The following is a 17253-nucleotide window of genomic DNA, read 5'->3' on the forward strand; positions in this document are numbered from 1 at the left end:
TATGCATGGAAGACACTGTGTGTCAAGTTGCCATCCTCCAACTGCAATTCAAAATCCTGTTCATTGTTCAACACATGAGTCATTGCATAATGTCCATTGTACCGTGCCCTCAGCTTCCCAACCTTGCCACCCACTATTTGAGACCTATTAGTACTTTCTACCAGAACCAAGTCACTCACTTCCGCTCCCAACTCTCCTCCTCTTCTCTTATGGTATTTCAATGCTCAATCCACGCTTGATGCCCACAACTGATCCCTCCAGGACGCCCACTCTGCCTGCCTTTCTTCTAACCACTTCTCAACATCATCTCCTACTCGAATTCCGTCCAACATGATTGGGAACAACCAAGGTTGACTACCCAAGACAAACTTCATCAGCAAAAATTTTGTTGCTGCATTAACTGCTGAGTTGATTGCATATTCTGCCATAGGTAAGCTTTCCAACCATTTGCCCTGTTTCTTCTGAGTTGAAAAACACAACAGTTGGCCAAAGTTTTTGTTTTTGCATTCAGCTTGACCATCAGCTTGCGGATGATATGCTGTTGTCAGGTTCACCAAAATCCCTAACAGCTGATGAAGCTCGCACCAGAATCAAGACTGCCAAGTCTTGTCACAATCACCCACCATCTTGTCCGGAGCCCCAAAAATCAACAACCAAGAGTTGAAAAGGTGCTGTGCTGTTTGTTCAGCCGTATCCTTTTGATTCTCTGGAATAAGCCAAACAAAGCAAGTCAACCTACGTGTGCAAGATAGCACCATATCATACCCCAACACTTTGGGAAAGAGCCCCACAAAACCCAAGGCAATATTACTCATAGGACAACGGGGTATGTCTGTACTTTGAAAGCAATCCAGTGTCTTCGTAGTACAAGCTTGATGGTGTCGACAGGCATCACAGGACACAACAAACCGTTCCACATCTCCCAATAACCCTGGCCAGATTTTTTTTCTTTCAAACGTGCTGTTGTCTTCCAGCCACCCAAATGACCTACAGATTTGTGAGCCAACACAATTAAACCATTATAAAGAGACCCCATTGCAGGTACAACTAGCCAATTATCAACATACATCAACCCATCACGCCATGTACAATTTGACCGTAAAGGCAACACTTTTGCCAATTTCACACAACATATGTCCTCCTCATAACCCTTCTTGATTTGATCTATAACTGCTTCATCCATGTGGGCTACAGACATAGCAATCACTGCTGATTCCACCTGTGACAAGGCATCCAATACAGAATTATGTGCACCTTGAAAGTATTTAAGTTCTAAATCAAATTGAGACAGAGTCTCACAAAGACCAAGGTTCCTTTGCAACAATAAATGAGTAAGGGAGTGGTGGTCTGTCATCACATGAACTTTGAATCCAAACAACAATATTCACCATCTTTGCAGAGCACTGATGACCGCCAGTACTTCTTGCTCATGCACAGGGTAGTTACTCTCCCTGGAGTCATCTGACACCCATTGTGAGCCACCAGACTCTCTGTCTCCCAGTCCGCTCCCTGGAAGAGGGCTGCACCCAACTTATGCCCACTGGCATCCATGAACAACCAAACTGGTTCATCCATGTCATAATCTATATTGCGTAAAACAGGAGGTGTTGTAATCATACACTTAATATTTTCAAAAGCCGCCTCTTCTTTCTCCGTCCAGACAAAAGAGTCCACTATCTTACTACTTGTCAAAGGTGAGAGCTGCCCCGCATACTTCTCTAGTCCATCCACAAATTTTTTCATCCACTACACTGTACCCAAGAACTCATTTACCTGTTTTTGTGATTTTAGTTTCTTCCAATTTGTTACCTTTGCTACCTTCTCATCATCTGCTTCTATCCCATCCTCCCCAATCTTGTGCCCTAAAAAATGAATTCTGCAACAAAATAGCTTTGTCTTCTTCACCCACAATACAAGTTAGCTGCACACAACCTCTGAAGCACCACATGCAAATGCTCCTCATGTTCTTCCACCATTCCCAAAAAGACCACAATATCATCAACATATACTACACATACTTTATTGAGTAGATCACCCAACACCTCTTCACATCTCCTTTGCTGAGTTGCTGGTGCATTTGTAAGGCCCATAGGCATTACAACCCACTCATAAAGACCCCAGGGAGCTTTTATCACAGTCAATGGAATATCCTTCTTCTACATAAGTCACCCTCCCAAGTCCTGGATTGTACCAAAGCATCTCAATTGATCAAAGTGAAAGCTGCTCAAACTGCTGTGTCTTCAAATCAAGCCCAAGGAAGGGCATCTTGGATGATTCACATGACCAGGAGCATTTTCAGCAGCTCAAGTGTAAAGGGTGGTCCATTGAGAAAGTAGGGTATGCTCCTTTGTTTCTTTTTTGATTTGATTGCTGCTTGTCAGTATAAGAAGGAGGGAGAGGTAGGCCTGCAGCAATGGCCTTATGTTTTTACATGCACATAGGATGGGCAGTGCTTCCATCACAATGTCCAGTCTTGGATAGGAGGAACCAATCTAGTAGTTTATCAAACATGCAATCCAATTCCTACCTAGGATATACTGCAAAACAAGTTTCAATTCACCACATTCATTCAAATAATTCAAAGAGAGTAGCATTGGCAAGATGTATTTACTGACATAGAATGATTTCATTTTTTTTGGAAAGAAAACCAAACAAGAATTTTGAGTTTTATGGAGCTCTTTGATGTAGATAAGTAATTTTTGTACAAGGCACAAGATGATTGTAATATTCTTTGTTGATTTTTTCTGACTTTTTGTTTGAAAAACTTCTTCTGGTGTATGTATTTCAATATTTAAAAATTAAGGTTGATTATTGGAATGATGAAAAATTGCAAGTTTCTCCCAACCTGCGCAACCAAACCTCAAAATTCCACACTTGATCCCGAGTCCCATGTGATAGAAGCAATTGCAAGCCTTCTTTGTTGGAACAGAATTGAACACTTGTTACTTGAGCTAGGCCAATAGTAAAAGTTGTTGAGAAAATCTTATAGTAACTGACACATCTTAGGTTTGATTGCACTCAAATCCTACATTCAAAAAAAAAACACCTAAGCCTCCATCTATCAAGACTAATATCAATAGCGACACAGGAATCAAACAAATCTTCATGGTCAAAGAACTACAGGTAGCCAGGAATGATAATCAAAACAGATCTATCAGGTCTTGAGACAAAAGAAGGACAAGTGGATGAGAAAAAGTGAAGATCAACTCGACAAAGGAACTAGATGATTTTGCTTGAGAACAAGATGATTTTGCTTGATGAAGGAATCAATTGTCTTGCAATAGAAGACCAAGCAGCCGGAAAAGGTTGCAAATTCCTTGTACCAGTATGTGGGGGTGGGGTTCAAGAAAGAGTTGAGCTCTTGGTGTAATAAGGACATTGACACAACCTCCATACCAACTGCTGGGACAGTTGCTTGAGAAATGTGCAAGATTCAGAGTTAACTTTTGAGATTGAAGACACTAATAAGCTTGGGGACTGGGTTAGTACATGTATTACAAATCTGATCTGACATCAAATGGTGGCTATATCACTATTGAACTATATGAAACTGGATGTATACTGGATTTGTTTTGGTGGTGTCGTACGCCACTTCAAACTGTAAGACTAGGTATATTTAACTGTAAAAATCACTTGAGATATTGAATAGAAAACTAAATCACCAATTGTATCTGAATAGATTGAAGGGGTGATAAAAAAAGTGTAAGGTGGAGTGAATTCTCCACCTTCACTGAGTCAAAGTAATGGCACAGCTCTTGAGAGAGCACAGGTTTATCTAAACCACTTGTATCAATTCCTAGTCCAACACTTGAAAGATCAGAAAACCAATGTAGCCAATAGAACAATAGAGATAAATGAGAATAATAGAAAACCACAAATGAAAAGAAAGAGAAACTGTAAGGGGGGGAAGGACCAAACGATCTACATACTCAACCCCATCTCTATAAACCCATACCCTAACACAATCCCATAATCAATAAGTTACATTTCCACCCTTACAGCTCATCATTCACCATATTCTTGAACAGTCAATCAATCTATCAATCAAACAATTGATAAAACTCTTCTTACTTGACCCATTGTTTTTACAAATCAGCTAATTCACACTAAAGATGTATCCTTAATACTTGTAAGAAATGTAAATCATAAAGGCTATATAATAATCAATTTTCTCAGACATCCAATCTCAAGTCTTTCAAGACTATACAACCACTGAATCAAAATTAAAACAATTACTCAGAAAATCATAGTCAAGATGATAGTGTGATAAACATGCTGAGAAAGTGCTTATATGCTGCAGTACAGTAGTGGCCAGAGCGATCACAGGACAAGAAGAAGTATAAAGAGACCATTTGAAGCAAGGTGAATCAAACATCAATAACTTTCATTCATCATATCATCAAATAGTAGGCAAGAGCTTCAAGTTTTCTTCAATAGGATTTGTATATAGGTAAATTTGTAAATACTATTACATTAACTGAGCTTTTCCATCACATTTGTTCATCCAAAAAAGCTCTGATATGTGTTTACAGACTGTTTAATAAAAAAATGAAACCAAAAAAGTAAACCAATCTTCAAACCCATCAATCAATCTTACACAGTTGAATTCAATCTGTTATAATATCTTGACATTTTCATCACTGATTAAAATTATGTAGATCATTATACTGTAAAGCTCTGATATCTGATCCAGAGATGGTTTGATAAAAATGAAAACAAAAAGCACACAACAATCTTCAAAATCCTGCACAGTTGCATTCAATTTGCTATAACTTTTTCATCACTGGTTAAAATTAAGTAACCCATCATGCTGTACAAAAGCTTAATGTTTTTTTTTCAAAAAAATAGAACGATTTAAACCCAAGCACTAAAATAAGATACCAACACCTTTTGATATTTTTTCATGGAAAGATTCGATTTTTAAACCTCATTGCAATTGAGCCATTAAACTTTCAATCTCTTCCACTACACTTCTTTCAAGTTTGACCTCGGGTGCTGGTTCGTCTTTATAAGCAGCATGAAGCCAAGGTGATGTTAACTTGAGATCTTTAGCAGCTGACTTCGTTCTAGAAATCACCACGATCACACCTTCGGTTTCGGCCCAACGAGTATACTTGCGAAAATTCGTATAGGGTGGTAAGATGTCTGAAACCCTTCCAGTCTTTGGGATTATGAAGCCAGTTTCCAATTTGTTTCGGTCAACAACAGCGGTACGATTTGTATAAGTGTACTGTCTCATGGCTCGAATGAGTGTGCTGATGTGATGAGAACCCCCCAAGACGAGTAGAATCATGGTCAGATTAAAGATCAAAACATGGTAAGAAAGAACGTGACTTACTGATAAAACAAACCACGTGGCGTGAAATCTTTCATCAGACGAATGTGCATCAAGCCATCTTTAGTATTGATAGCGAGAATACGATCAAACTTTTTGGTGTGTTTTAAAATCTCTTCAAACTTAAGGGGTCTATCAGCAGCAAGAAGTTTTGAAAGTCTATCTTTTCCACCTAGATCAATAAAGCGTGCTAATTGATTCGAAAGTAAACATCCCCAATTACCATGCTCCCATACTCCTTTCTCTTCGAGCCAAATCCCAACTCGACAAAATGCTTCTACTATCCATCGTTCATGAGTTGAGGTGCTGTCTTCAATGACATTGAGAATATAAGCATCCAATGGAAATTTGTCATCCAACTTGAAAGAACCTTTTCTTTGCGAATCACGCTCATCTTCATCAATAGTCGAACGACTCTCTACGTTCGATGCCTTTGAGCTTGTCAGAGGGTTTTTCTTCGCATCGATCTTCTTCGCATCGATCTTCTTCACATCGATCTTCTTCATATCTAAAGGTTGAGCATTGAAAGACATGCTGCCTGTCTCCATAGCTTCATCTCCTACATACCCTTCTGACCTCAATCGCGATGATTTCACCGTCTTGATAGCATCGAGAAGTTCAGGAATACAAATCTCAATTTCACCCTCCGCAGGAACTTGTTCAGGCACACGAGTTTCTGATTGAGGCTTGGAAACGAAAGATCGAACAAACGGCATTGGGATGTTATTGGAAGCACTGCCTAGGGTGAGTCGCTGGCTGGACAGATCGGAAGCCAAGGTGTTGTGTGGTAACACCTTGGAGCCTGATTCTTTCCTATCATGGTTCCGGGGCCAATTTTCTGTATCACTATATCTTTCGTGGCGAGAAGATTGGATGTGTTGGGATGTGATTTTGGCACAAGGAGAGCGGTGTTGACTGGATTCGCTTCGGCTCAAATCAGACTTTTGACTGGAGCTATGATGCTTGGTTTTATGGTCCCAACCCATTGGAGGTCTTCTATGGTCTGAATAGGTTGATGTGGGACCGGATGTACGCTCTGGGTATTGCGAGGGCCGTTGAGGTAGTGACGCTGGAGGCTTCTGGTGGGATGAAGGCTCGGAAAGTAGAACCGCTGGTGGTATACATGTGGCCAGGAATAAGTCCACGGATGAAGCTGAGGATGGTCTGCAAGATTCGACTGCTTTACACACCGTTATATCTTCATGTTGCGAATGAGAATCTTTGCCAGGTTTTTGAACATTTTGAAAGCTACTAGACCATCTATGGTCATCAAGTACTTTATCTGGTTTTGTTTTGTTTTTCTTGTTGGTATTACTGAGACTTGCCGCATCATCTAATAGATGTGGTCGCTTTTGGTTCAACTTGTGACTGTTTCCTCCCATTATGGCGACAAAATTGGTATCTATTTCCATATCATTTTGCTCATTGAAGGCTTGAGTATTATTGAGTGATTTAAGTTTAACAGTAGGTTGAGATTCACCCGTAGAAATTGAAGCTATCGGTTCAGATCGAAGCACGTCGTCATGATCCAAGATGGGAGCTCCATCCAAATTTGAAATTTGATTTGCTTTTACCGCCAACCCGGGTGAAGGCAGTTCATGAATTGAAGAAATAGGTGAAGATTGTGAGAAGTGAGAACGTTTATCTGTAAAGATTGATCGTGATGTGGACGTCTCGATTGAAGATGCTCGACCAAAACCTTCTTTCAATTCAGGGCTCAAAGCGCTGGATGAGATGAAAGATTGAATTGAAGAATTTCCAACTTGATCATTGCCCTCCAATGTATATCGAAAGTTTACATCGTTCTTTGAAACCTCAACACTTGATGGATGTAAATATTTGTTGGCAAGATCGATTTGATCTAGTTGATAAAGAAAAGATGGAGTCGGATCTGGTAAACCCCTACAAAGCCGAACAAAAGCTGGACCTCCTAACGGCCAAACTTGAAAAAGGAAACAAAACAGAAAAGGGAAAAACCGTTTAATCTCAACGATATCAAAGTCCGAGCGCGCAGTTGCATAATCTTTCGCTACATAGCCTTTCTGAGGTTTTGAAACAGGTATGAAACTCACAAGGAATAGACAATAAGTTGTTCAAGTCTTGTGAGATGGGTACTGACTGGTCTGAGTTTGATGAAGATGTAGGATTCATGATGTGATGAGGATGAAGGTAAAGAAGAGAAAGTAGGAGATGGATTGGATTGTCAATTTAACTGAATTGAGTGAAATCAAAAATTTTCAAAAATAAGCCAAATAAGTTCTGATGATACTGATCAGGTCAGAGCACCCACAATTTGACAATTGATGCTGTAAATCCTAAAACATTCAAAGGGAACAGATCACAAAGGGTTACCAAAGCTGATCTAAGCTGATCTAAGCAGATCAACAAGCCTCTTTGGTGCCCTTGAAGTTCAAGTCAGCATTGACCTTTAACCCCGGTCCCGCAATTGCAAGCACCCCCTGGCTGCTCTGCGGGGCAATGAGTTTGTAAGCAATTTTTCGCTGAGCTAGGCTGAGCTCTCTTCTCACGTTTTTGCCGGGAATTTGGCACGGCCAGGGTTTAAACAGATATCTGATTCCCCACATTCTTAGTGCACCTTTATGTTTCATGAAAACTGCTTGGGAAGGAATGTGACTTCTCATGGATGTTCACTTTATTTTACTCCAAACAGAGTTAATTCCAGGTCAGAAATGCAAGAAATGGCCCTATAAACCAACTCTAAAGAGCACCAAGTCCAACTTTGACCAGTTGAACCAACCTCTGATAATTTTTGCCAACTCCAATGAACGCTGGAAACCAATCAAATATTTGACATCAACCTTGGATCAATACATACATTGATCATATCATAAAAAGATTTCCTTTATGAATTTCACTGGACTACAGTCATGAAACTTGAATTTGAACCTGCAAAAAAAAGTTCACATGAAACAGTCATTTCCAAAATTGTCATAAAGAATAAAAGATGCAGATGTGATTGTTGAATGATGCAAAGTTTTTTTCAAGTTGAAGAGAGATAAAAGAGACAAGTTCTTCAAACAAAGAACCTATCATCATGATTTCACCATATGAAGAAGTTTGATTACATTCATGAAGAGATGATCATCTTTGAACCTTTTTTATAACCAAAGTAAACCCCAATAGATTCTCTTTTTCTTCTGTTCATTTCTTCTTCTTTCCATCTGAAACTTCATCATCAAGACGTGCCAATCTTTCAGGTAAAGTAGGATGTGAATCTTTACCCCCAAAACGAAGAAATCAATCAATAAACAACCCAATCTCAAAAACTCAAATTCAAATTTCATCAAGATCAATAAGAAACTTACGATGAAAAGCTGAATATAACCAATCACAACTAGTCGTGGCTTTATTCTCAGCACTAATCCTAACCAAAGCCCACTTAAGATCATTCGCATAACTCCCACCCAATCTCACAGCAAAATGATCAGCTTGAAATTCTAATCTTCTACTCACACTATTCGAACCAAAAGACATGATCGAATTAAGTGGCGTGAAGAGATTTTGAGCTAAAGTGAAACCAATCAAGATTGGATAAATTGATTTGTTGGTTGAGAATGGATCAGATGAGTTCAAGGGTGAGAATCCAAAGGCTTGGAAAAGTGCTGAGTTCCAGATAAAGAATCGAAAGATTGATAAACTAAAAGCGATTTGAAATTGTGATAAACCGAGTAGAGTGACGGTGTGGTTCATCTTCCAATGACCAAGTTCATGAGCTATGAAAATTTATCATTAATCAGTCATGTGTATCTTCATCTCCAAAAAACCACATCAAATCATCTCACCGAGTACTGCCTCCACTTCGGCCGGGGTGCTTTGCTTGAGTAAAGTATCGTACAAAACAATGCTAAAGAAGAACGCAAATGAAAAAAAGAATCCGTAAGATTCCAAGATCTGAAAAAGCAGGTTTCAAATGACCATCTGGATGGATCAACTAACTGTTTTGTCAATCCAGGTAAACCGAAAAAGAATGCATTAGAATGTGCACTTCGTTTAGATCCATCAATGACCCATAACCGACCTAAAGGGAAATTAATCTAAAGAAAAGATATCAAACCAATCATCAGTCTTCCAATATCAATCAAATCTCCAAAAAGTCCAACTAGAAATTCAATTCCTTACTCTCTTTGCCAAGTTTTCAGTACGGGTTTGAACTTCTTGGTATTCGGGAAATTCGCTTAAACGTTGATACTTGTTGAAAAGAGGTGCGATCAAGTAAGGATATCCCACATCTAAAAAAACATCATCCCATAATGTTAAATGAAACTTGATCAATCATGAAGAATCTTTTTCTCAAGAAATAAAACCCATCACTCACACATGAATAAGACCAATGCCATCCTAAAACCCCATCAAAAAAGTCAATTTCAAATCTTCAAAACCAAACCATCGAAACTTTTTTGAAAAAAAAACCAAGACCCAAAACACTTACACAAACAACATTACATATTGAACAAAAGCTTCACCAGCATACCTAACCACCTTAATAAAGACAGCCACCAAAGGTAACCCTAAGAGCGCCGAAAGGATAGTAGTTTTAATAAAATCCGAAACCCATAAACCAAAGCTTTGTTTATTAAACCCATGTTTTTCTTCTAATCCAAAAGTTTTCAAAAGATCAATAGGAATCGATGTGATCATTCCCATCAAACTTAATAAACTAACAAAGACCATGGAAATCGGAATTTCTCCTGTACCGATCCTAAATCGATCAGCTAAGATTAAATCTAATTTATGGGTTAAAGTTTCTGATAGATTCCATAATAATGCTATTCCACTTGATGGTTTCTTAGGATCCATACCCATATAAATCGGTACAAGATTAGTTAAGATGGCCCATGTTTCGATTTGATCAATGATACTAGTGAATAATGAGAATTTAATTTTATCTAATGCATAAGATTGTGATCTTTCAAAGGTTTCTTGAGCTGTTAATTCTTTTGAAGTTTCTTTACTGGATTCAGATGTTTCTTTTTGATCTGATTTGGGATCATTGGATGCTATTAGATAAGGAGCGATCGAAGCAGGAGGTTTTTCAAGTCGAAGATGAGGAATTTGACGTAGACTAGAAGATCAAAAGGATTGGTTAGTAAGTCATGGATGAATGAAAGAGAGAAGAGTGAATGGTAAATACCGCAAGTAGAATTCGAAAGCAAAGACAGCAGCTGAGAAGCTTAGAAGGATAGATTGATATGGAATTGAAGGATCTTCAAGTGATTCTCTGATTGAGATCATTTTGAATGAGTTGAGTGGAAAACTTACTCGAATTCAAGTCTCAAGTGCTTTAAAATAATTTGGATTTTTAATTTTGTAAACGTGGAACTTGAAAGTTGGAAGTGGTAAAATCGAGTTTTAGTTTTCAACTTGGATACTCTGTACAAAACAAATCAATCCATTCTCAAACAAAAATATCACATTCACACAAAATTGTAACTCATAGCAACTTTTCATCTTCTCTCTAAAGCTACAAAGAAAGCCCAATCCCAAAGAAACAAACCAACCAAGAACAAAAGAAAGAAATCCAAAGTATACATATTTATAACAACCTGATTTTCAAACATCATGATGAATATCAAATAATTGATCAACAAGTTCACAAATCTCATGACTTTCATTCATCCTAAGTTCCTACAAATTCAAACCAAACCAAAAACCACCAAGAAATCAGTCAAACTTCTCAAAATAAAGCGCCACTGATCTTTTTTATTGAAAGAAAAAGAGAAGATATGGTTTGACTAACCTTGATAATTTTTTGTTTTAATAAAGAAGCAAAACCAGAGCTAAACCCATCAGATCGATTACAATAAAGATCAATTCCACGCGGAGTAAAGAAAGTTTTAGAAAAATAAACAATCAACCATTCAATCCGTTCTTCTTCTTTACCTCCTTTACCTTCTTGACCTGCTTGACCTTCTTGATGATGATTAAAATCGTATAATAAGATTTTCCAATTCGATTTCAAGACTTTCAAAACCCCATTCCCATTCCATTTCCATTCATTTAAACAATAAACCAAACCATCATTTTCCTTTAACGGTTTATCAATTCCTTTGATGCTTTTCTTTTTGGTTGTTGGTTTACAACTCATATTCGAATGAAATTCTACTAAACTATACCCCCCCCCCAAAAAAAACAAATCAACCCATGATCTTTTGTACATAATAAAGTTTTGGGAAGTGGGATTGAATCAAGATGACTTACTCATTCAAGATTGGATAAGGTTTTTGTTCTTGATGTTTTTGTGGTGGTGGTCTTAATGAATAAGTAATGGTGATATTCTTTTTAGATTTCCACATTGGTAAAGTAGATGAAATAATAAACCAAGTTTTCAATAAATCATCAAGTTGAATAGTTTTTGAAAAAGGTTGGATTGGATTTAAATTTGAATCATCCAGACTTATCCCTTCATTCGGATTCAGATTCAGATTGACATTCAAGTTTAAATCAGAGTTTATCTTCAAGTTTTCTTGATCTGATTCTTTTGGTTTTACTAATTCCTCAGTTTCTTCAAAACCTTTCATCGAACTCATTCTATATATCAACTAATAAAATCAATCCAAACTAATTCATAAAAAACTATTCCAGACTCTAAAATCAATCATTCAGGGTCACACTCATTATAAATCAATCAGGAATCACAAACTTCAAAAAAATATCAAGAAATCCTCCAATTCCAATCGGTATATACCATGCATTCCAATTCTGCAATTCCATTACCAATCGGTATATACCATGCATCCCCTTACACCGCCTACATCCTACACCAACGAACATCAAAGATCTGGTTAAATACCACCAACTAACTCCGCATACATCATCAGCAAAGAGTTCCAATCTAAGAGACCAGATCAGATCAGAATCGGATCATTGTACATACATACATTACATACATACTCTCTCTTGGCTTGATCCATTCTACATATATGCACTGACTCTGACTGGATCCGAGATAAGACATGTTTTAAATCTTGATGATAGTATGTCTTACAAGAAAATCAAGTAAAAAAAACTGCAGTGAAAAGCATCACATCTTTTTGAAGACATTCATCTGTTTACCATCTCCGCATTATGCATCATAAGTTGATTTCATTCAAATTCCACTCCAAATATCAATGCAATCAACCGTTCAAATTCGTGTTATACAAAACCAATTTCATAAACTTCTAAAAATTGATCACAAGTAAGTGAAAATAAAGTATTTTCATAAATGAGCTTTTTTTCTATTGACGATCAGTTCAACATTATTTTGAGAAAAATTCAACTCCACCTCACACATTGAAACAAAAAAGAAATGAAAAACAGATGATAATGAAAACAAGGTACATTGAAGTGTTTTTTCTCTGTGTGCTGCACTATTTTCGAGAATCAATAGCGACTTTAATAAAAAAAAGAATTTACATTTTCAGATTCGAAAGGTTGATTTTTTTTGATTCACATGCAATTTTGGAATGTTTAAGTTTGATCAATATTGAGCAAACACTTGAGCTAATCCTTCATAAGATGCCTATTCAATCAAACCCGCCCCCACCCAAATCAAAAAAAAACATAAGTAAACCAAAACCAAAACCTCCTAAACTCAATCATCCACAAGCTTAGAATTCCATTCAAGACTTACAATCATGATTCCACAACTAGGAATGATTTTAGCCAATCTAGGAGAAAGACCCTTCATCAAACCTTTTCGACCTTCAAGTCTAGCGATCTGATAAATCATCCTAAGCGTTCCATGTTTAGAAGGGTTTTCAAGTTCGAGATTCTTAAAGGAACTCATCACCATCACTTGACGTCGAGTTTTAATCAAATCAAACGGATTGGTCAAGATCGCTGCAAAACAACCACTAATCGAACCGGCCAAAAAACTTTCACTGGCGATCCTACTGACGCTAAAACTTTCAGATCCTGGAATCGATTCTCCAAATCCGTTTCCATCACTGATCATCTTACGACACATCTCATACGTCGACCAATATATCCCACTAAACGGTACATCTCGCCATAGAGTAGCTGATAAACCTCTATATAAACTGGTGATTCCCGAGTGTTGAACTGAACTCAAAGTGGATTTCAAAATCGATTTCGAAGGTTTCAATTTAAGTTCAGAAAGGCTTTGATTACGATTAAATTGAGTTAAAGGACTGATCCGAGGAGGCGCAGATTGAAGTCGAGTTCGAAGTAATTCCAAAGGACAAAACAAAACAGCCACCAATGAACGTGATAAGACACCGGCTAGCAAAGGAGCAATCGTAGTCCGATACCATCCATTTGGAGGTCCTAATCTATCTTCTAAAGAATATCTAGGACCAAGCTCAAGAAGGTTAGATCGAAGAGTATCATATCCAACCATATAAACAGCTTGAGCAGGTATAGCCATCACAAGTGTAGGACCGATGCCTCTCCAAAGTGTTCCAACTCCTTCATGTTGTACGATTTTGAAAATCGAATCAATTATACCTGAAGCAGGTACTGTTGAAGGATGAGGAGGTAGGCGAAAAGATTGAATTAGTGGGTTTGATGAAGAAGTTGATTGGATCCACGAAGAAGAAGAAGCAGAAGATTTGAAAAGACCAGAAAGATTGGTAGATGATGAACCATTGAGTGAAAGAGAGAGAGAAGCACACGAATGTTTTAGTGCTCTAGGATCAAATCGTCGTAAGATTGTTTCGTTGGATAATGAGTTTAGATGAGTTTGTGCTTGTTTACAACAGTTTTGAGAGGTTTGAAGATAAGCAGTTGTTGATCTTCTTGTAGAAAGAAGACTAGAGTTGATACATTGAGGGGTTGAAGGATGACTGGAAGCAAAATTCGAAGATGAAGATGAATTTGGTAGTTGAGTTTGAAGTCGAGTTTTAATAACATCCAAAGGCGTCACTATTTAAGAAAGAGATCAGTATTTGATTTGATTGATATTTTGAAAAGATGATGACTTACTTGTGAGACTAGTGAGTACTCCACCAGCACAAGCTGCCATGATTTTATCCTTTTGACGAACATGATTACGGGATGAAGAAGACTGTTGTTCTTGCGAAGTAGGATTGAGTTGTGAGTTGTTGGACTGATGTTGATGAGTTGAACTGGATTGAATGAGTTTTGATGAGAACATGAAGAAATTAGAAAATTCAAGTTTTCATGGTAAACAGAGATCTAAATGGTCAAGAACCAACTTATTATGTAAACCACTGCATTCACTCATACAGTCAAATCGAACTCTGTAATTTACAGTCACTACGTAAAAGACTACCACTTCATAATATCCTTATACCCAAAAACCCATCATCCATCTCCCTCTCTCTCTTGATTCTCTCTTGACTCACGAAAAAAACCAAGTCATTTCAAACACTCAATTGCAATCCAAAACTGATGAATTAAAAAAATAACAAAAAACAACAATGTCAAATGCTAAAAGAAAATGCCATACATAATAACTTTAATCCTTTCATGTGTATTTTTTTTTATTTTTTTAAAAAAACTTCCAATCAATTTTTTTTTAAAATAAACACAAAAATGATTGATTGATTGATTAAATAGAAAAAACAAAACCCAACAAAAACTTGTGCATATGATTTTTTTTTCAATGATTTAGAAAAAAAATGACAACAAAAAAAAAGAAATGCGAGAGAAAAGAAAAGAAAAGGTATATGAAAAAACGAGATATATAATCTATTTTTTTGGGATGCGGAAGGGGTTGATTCAAGTAGGTATCCAAATTCAAGATAACTATGAACAACATATACATAAATCACAACTAGATAAAGAAACATAAACAGAAACATAAATATAAATCAAAATGAAGAGAGAAAGAGAAAGAGATAGACGACGACGACAAAATTGAATGATTTGCGAATTGCTTTACTAATTGCTTACTACTGATATTTTAACGAGTTTTCCTTCCACCAAAATGTGTGATATAATAAAACGAAAAACTAAAGAAAAAAGAAGACAAGATCTCAAAGATCAAATGACTTTCAAAATACAAACCGGTCCAACAGATGATCTTTCATCTTCTGCATTCCCATTAGTATGACTACCATCAGATCCGAATCCAGAAAGTTGATGATGTTGAAGTGAAGAATGACCCGATTCATTTTCCACCAAACAAATCGAATAAGCCATCACCGAACTCATTCCATCAGGTCGAATAACAGTAAGAGGTAAAGTAGGAATTGCCGTTTCAACCGAATCTGCTCTCTTCCCAATCAATTCTCCAATCATCTTATTCGATTCATCTAAAACAATCATCGTGCCTGCTTTCATTTCTTTGCCATGTAAGGTCCAATACATCATTTCAATCGCTGGTAAGCTCACTACTAAAATTGTTTCTTGTCGAGATCTATCATTCATTTGTAATCTAACTCCTCCTCCTGTGGTAGCATGTTCTGATGCTAATGTGATCCCCGTCGTTCCAATCACATTCACCGGTAACGGTCCGATGGGTCCCATCCAGATCTCCATCGGTCTTGCTTCAGCATCAAAGAATCCAGTCAAGCTCATCGTCAATGTCATCGCCTCTAATTCGATTTCAGGTCGACTGATAATCACCGGTAAGGGTGTGATCGGCTCATGAGGGATTTGTGGATAAATTTGTGATAGATCGAAAAACGTATGAGAGAAGTGAGCTGTAAAGATTTCATAAGATTAGAAACTATAATCTATCGAATATCGAAATCATAAGTGAGACAGTCATAACTTACCAACACCAATCACAGTCCAAGCCACCGAATCATCAATCTCATCAAGTGTCATCCCACCTCTCTCTTCTGGTGGAAGTGTAGCTCTCGGAGCTTGATATTGTAAAGCATGAAGAGCAGGTGGTGGGGCAGGTTGACAAGTTTGACCATATGACATTCCATTCGACTCATTACCTCCACTCATCTCAAATGGAGATCCGAGTTCGGGAGGTGAAGGAAATCGACCAGGTTCAAGTGCACTGACATAGATCGCACTACCATCATTTCGATCAACCTTACAAAACGCTAGTTTTTGCATTTGACTAATCGGTCCAGTCGCATCCTTTTGCACCTTGTTCTTCTCAACCTTTCTGACCACTAACGGACCACTTGAGACACCTGTCACAAAGTCAATCAACTCGACTTCAGAACCATAAGTAACCGTACGATCCGCTCCTGGAATACTACTTGATAGTAACGTCTTCGTCGCTAGTGGTGGTGAACCATCACGACCAGCATCTTCGGCTCTTCTGACCACGTTGATCGTAAAAGCAGACCACTGAGATGCTCGAGCAGCTAGTTGATCTTGTTCTACACATAAATACTTGGTTCGAACGGTTTGTGAGTTGATTCGGTTGAATAAACAAATAGTCGATCCGTTGAAGATACAAGATTGTGTGTTTCGAGCCTTGGCAGTTTTCTAGTGATAAAGAAGTCAATTCATATCAGTTCGAATTCACATGTTCAACGAGAAAGATGACCATTATCGAAAAGGGGGGATACATACCTTTGAAGGTTTGGAAATAATATTACACTCATTCGAGGTAAAAGTAGCAAACGGTAAAGCAAGTTCGTTGACATCCGGTCCAAGACCATGGATATTATGATTAGGCGAATTCGAAGGTGGATGAAGAGATAATTCAAGGGTAACATGTTTGGCCTTCTTAGCTGCTCCACTGATATGTAAACTTTTGAAATGGACGCTTGATTCTTCTTCACCCAGATAAGCCGTTTGAGAGAGATGTCGATCACCTTCTTCATTCAAGATTGACATTGAGAGGATCGGTCGGGTATACTTTGGTAGTTGTCTGTACGGTCCAGTGATCCGTACAGTGGAGGTGGACATAAGAAACGTTTCTTCTTGTCCGTATGATTTTGAGCACTGGTTGGAAAAGCAGAGTGATTAGGACTATAGCTACGAGACGAAAAAGTAGTAAAGAAACTTACCTGAAGCAT

The 17253-nt window shown here is 37.7% G+C and overlaps 6 protein-coding genes across 6 annotated transcripts; 1 reads left to right on the forward strand and 5 right to left on the reverse strand.

The window, feature by feature from the left end:
• Positions 1–4927: 4927 nt before the first annotated feature.
• Positions 4928–7486, reverse strand: MELLADRAFT_94458 (uncharacterized protein; the record flags this gene model as incomplete). Its single annotated transcript, XM_007406574.1, has 3 exons — positions 4928–5255; positions 5339–7402; positions 7455–7486. The coding sequence occupies 3 exons, from the start codon at positions 7484–7486 to the stop codon at positions 4928–4930; spliced, it is 2424 nt and encodes an 807-aa protein (XP_007406636.1).
• Positions 7487–8174: 688 nt separating this feature from the next.
• MELLADRAFT_115548 (CaaX prenyl protease) lies at positions 8175–10683 on the reverse strand (the record flags this gene model as incomplete). The annotated part of the gene is made up of 8 exons (XM_007406573.1): positions 8175–8571; positions 8662–9069; positions 9139–9200; positions 9293–9390; positions 9476–9585; positions 9672–9694; positions 9786–10418; positions 10488–10683. The coding sequence occupies 8 exons, from the start codon at positions 10586–10588 to the stop codon at positions 8498–8500; spliced, it is 1509 nt and encodes a 502-aa protein (XP_007406635.1).
• Positions 10684–10906: 223 nt separating this feature from the next.
• Positions 10907–11883, reverse strand: MELLADRAFT_103493 (uncharacterized protein; the record flags this gene model as incomplete). Its single annotated transcript, XM_007406572.1, has 3 exons — positions 10907–10981; positions 11094–11463; positions 11555–11883. The coding sequence occupies 3 exons, from the start codon at positions 11881–11883 to the stop codon at positions 10907–10909; spliced, it is 774 nt and encodes a 257-aa protein (XP_007406634.1).
• Positions 11884–12929: 1046 nt separating this feature from the next.
• MELLADRAFT_60557 (uncharacterized protein) lies at positions 12930–14681 on the reverse strand (the record flags this gene model as incomplete). The annotated part of the gene is made up of 3 exons (XM_007406571.1): positions 12930–14221; positions 14282–14424; positions 14665–14681. 3 exons carry the CDS (start codon positions 14679–14681, stop codon positions 12930–12932), a joined length of 1452 nt encoding a protein of 483 aa, XP_007406633.1.
• A 15-nt stretch (positions 14682–14696) lies between these two features.
• MELLADRAFT_71053 (uncharacterized protein) lies at positions 14697–15258 on the forward strand (the record flags this gene model as incomplete). The annotated part of the gene is made up of 1 exon (XM_007406346.1): positions 14697–15258. One exon carries the CDS (start codon positions 14961–14963, stop codon positions 15111–15113), a length of 153 nt encoding a protein of 50 aa, XP_007406408.1.
• Positions 15259–15304: 46 nt separating this feature from the next.
• On the reverse strand, positions 15305–17143 carry MELLADRAFT_94461 (uncharacterized protein; the record flags this gene model as incomplete). The annotated part of the gene is made up of 3 exons (XM_007406570.1): positions 15305–15966; positions 16042–16717; positions 16805–17143. 3 exons carry the CDS (start codon positions 17141–17143, stop codon positions 15305–15307), a joined length of 1677 nt encoding a protein of 558 aa, XP_007406632.1.
• Positions 17144–17253: the final 110 nt, after the last annotated feature.

Source organism: Melampsora larici-populina, assembly GCF_000204055.1.
Source record: "Melampsora larici-populina 98AG31 unplaced genomic scaffold MELLAscaffold_6, whole genome shotgun sequence".
NCBI classification, from domain to species: domain Eukaryota; kingdom Fungi; phylum Basidiomycota; class Pucciniomycetes; order Pucciniales; family Melampsoraceae; genus Melampsora; species Melampsora laricis-populina.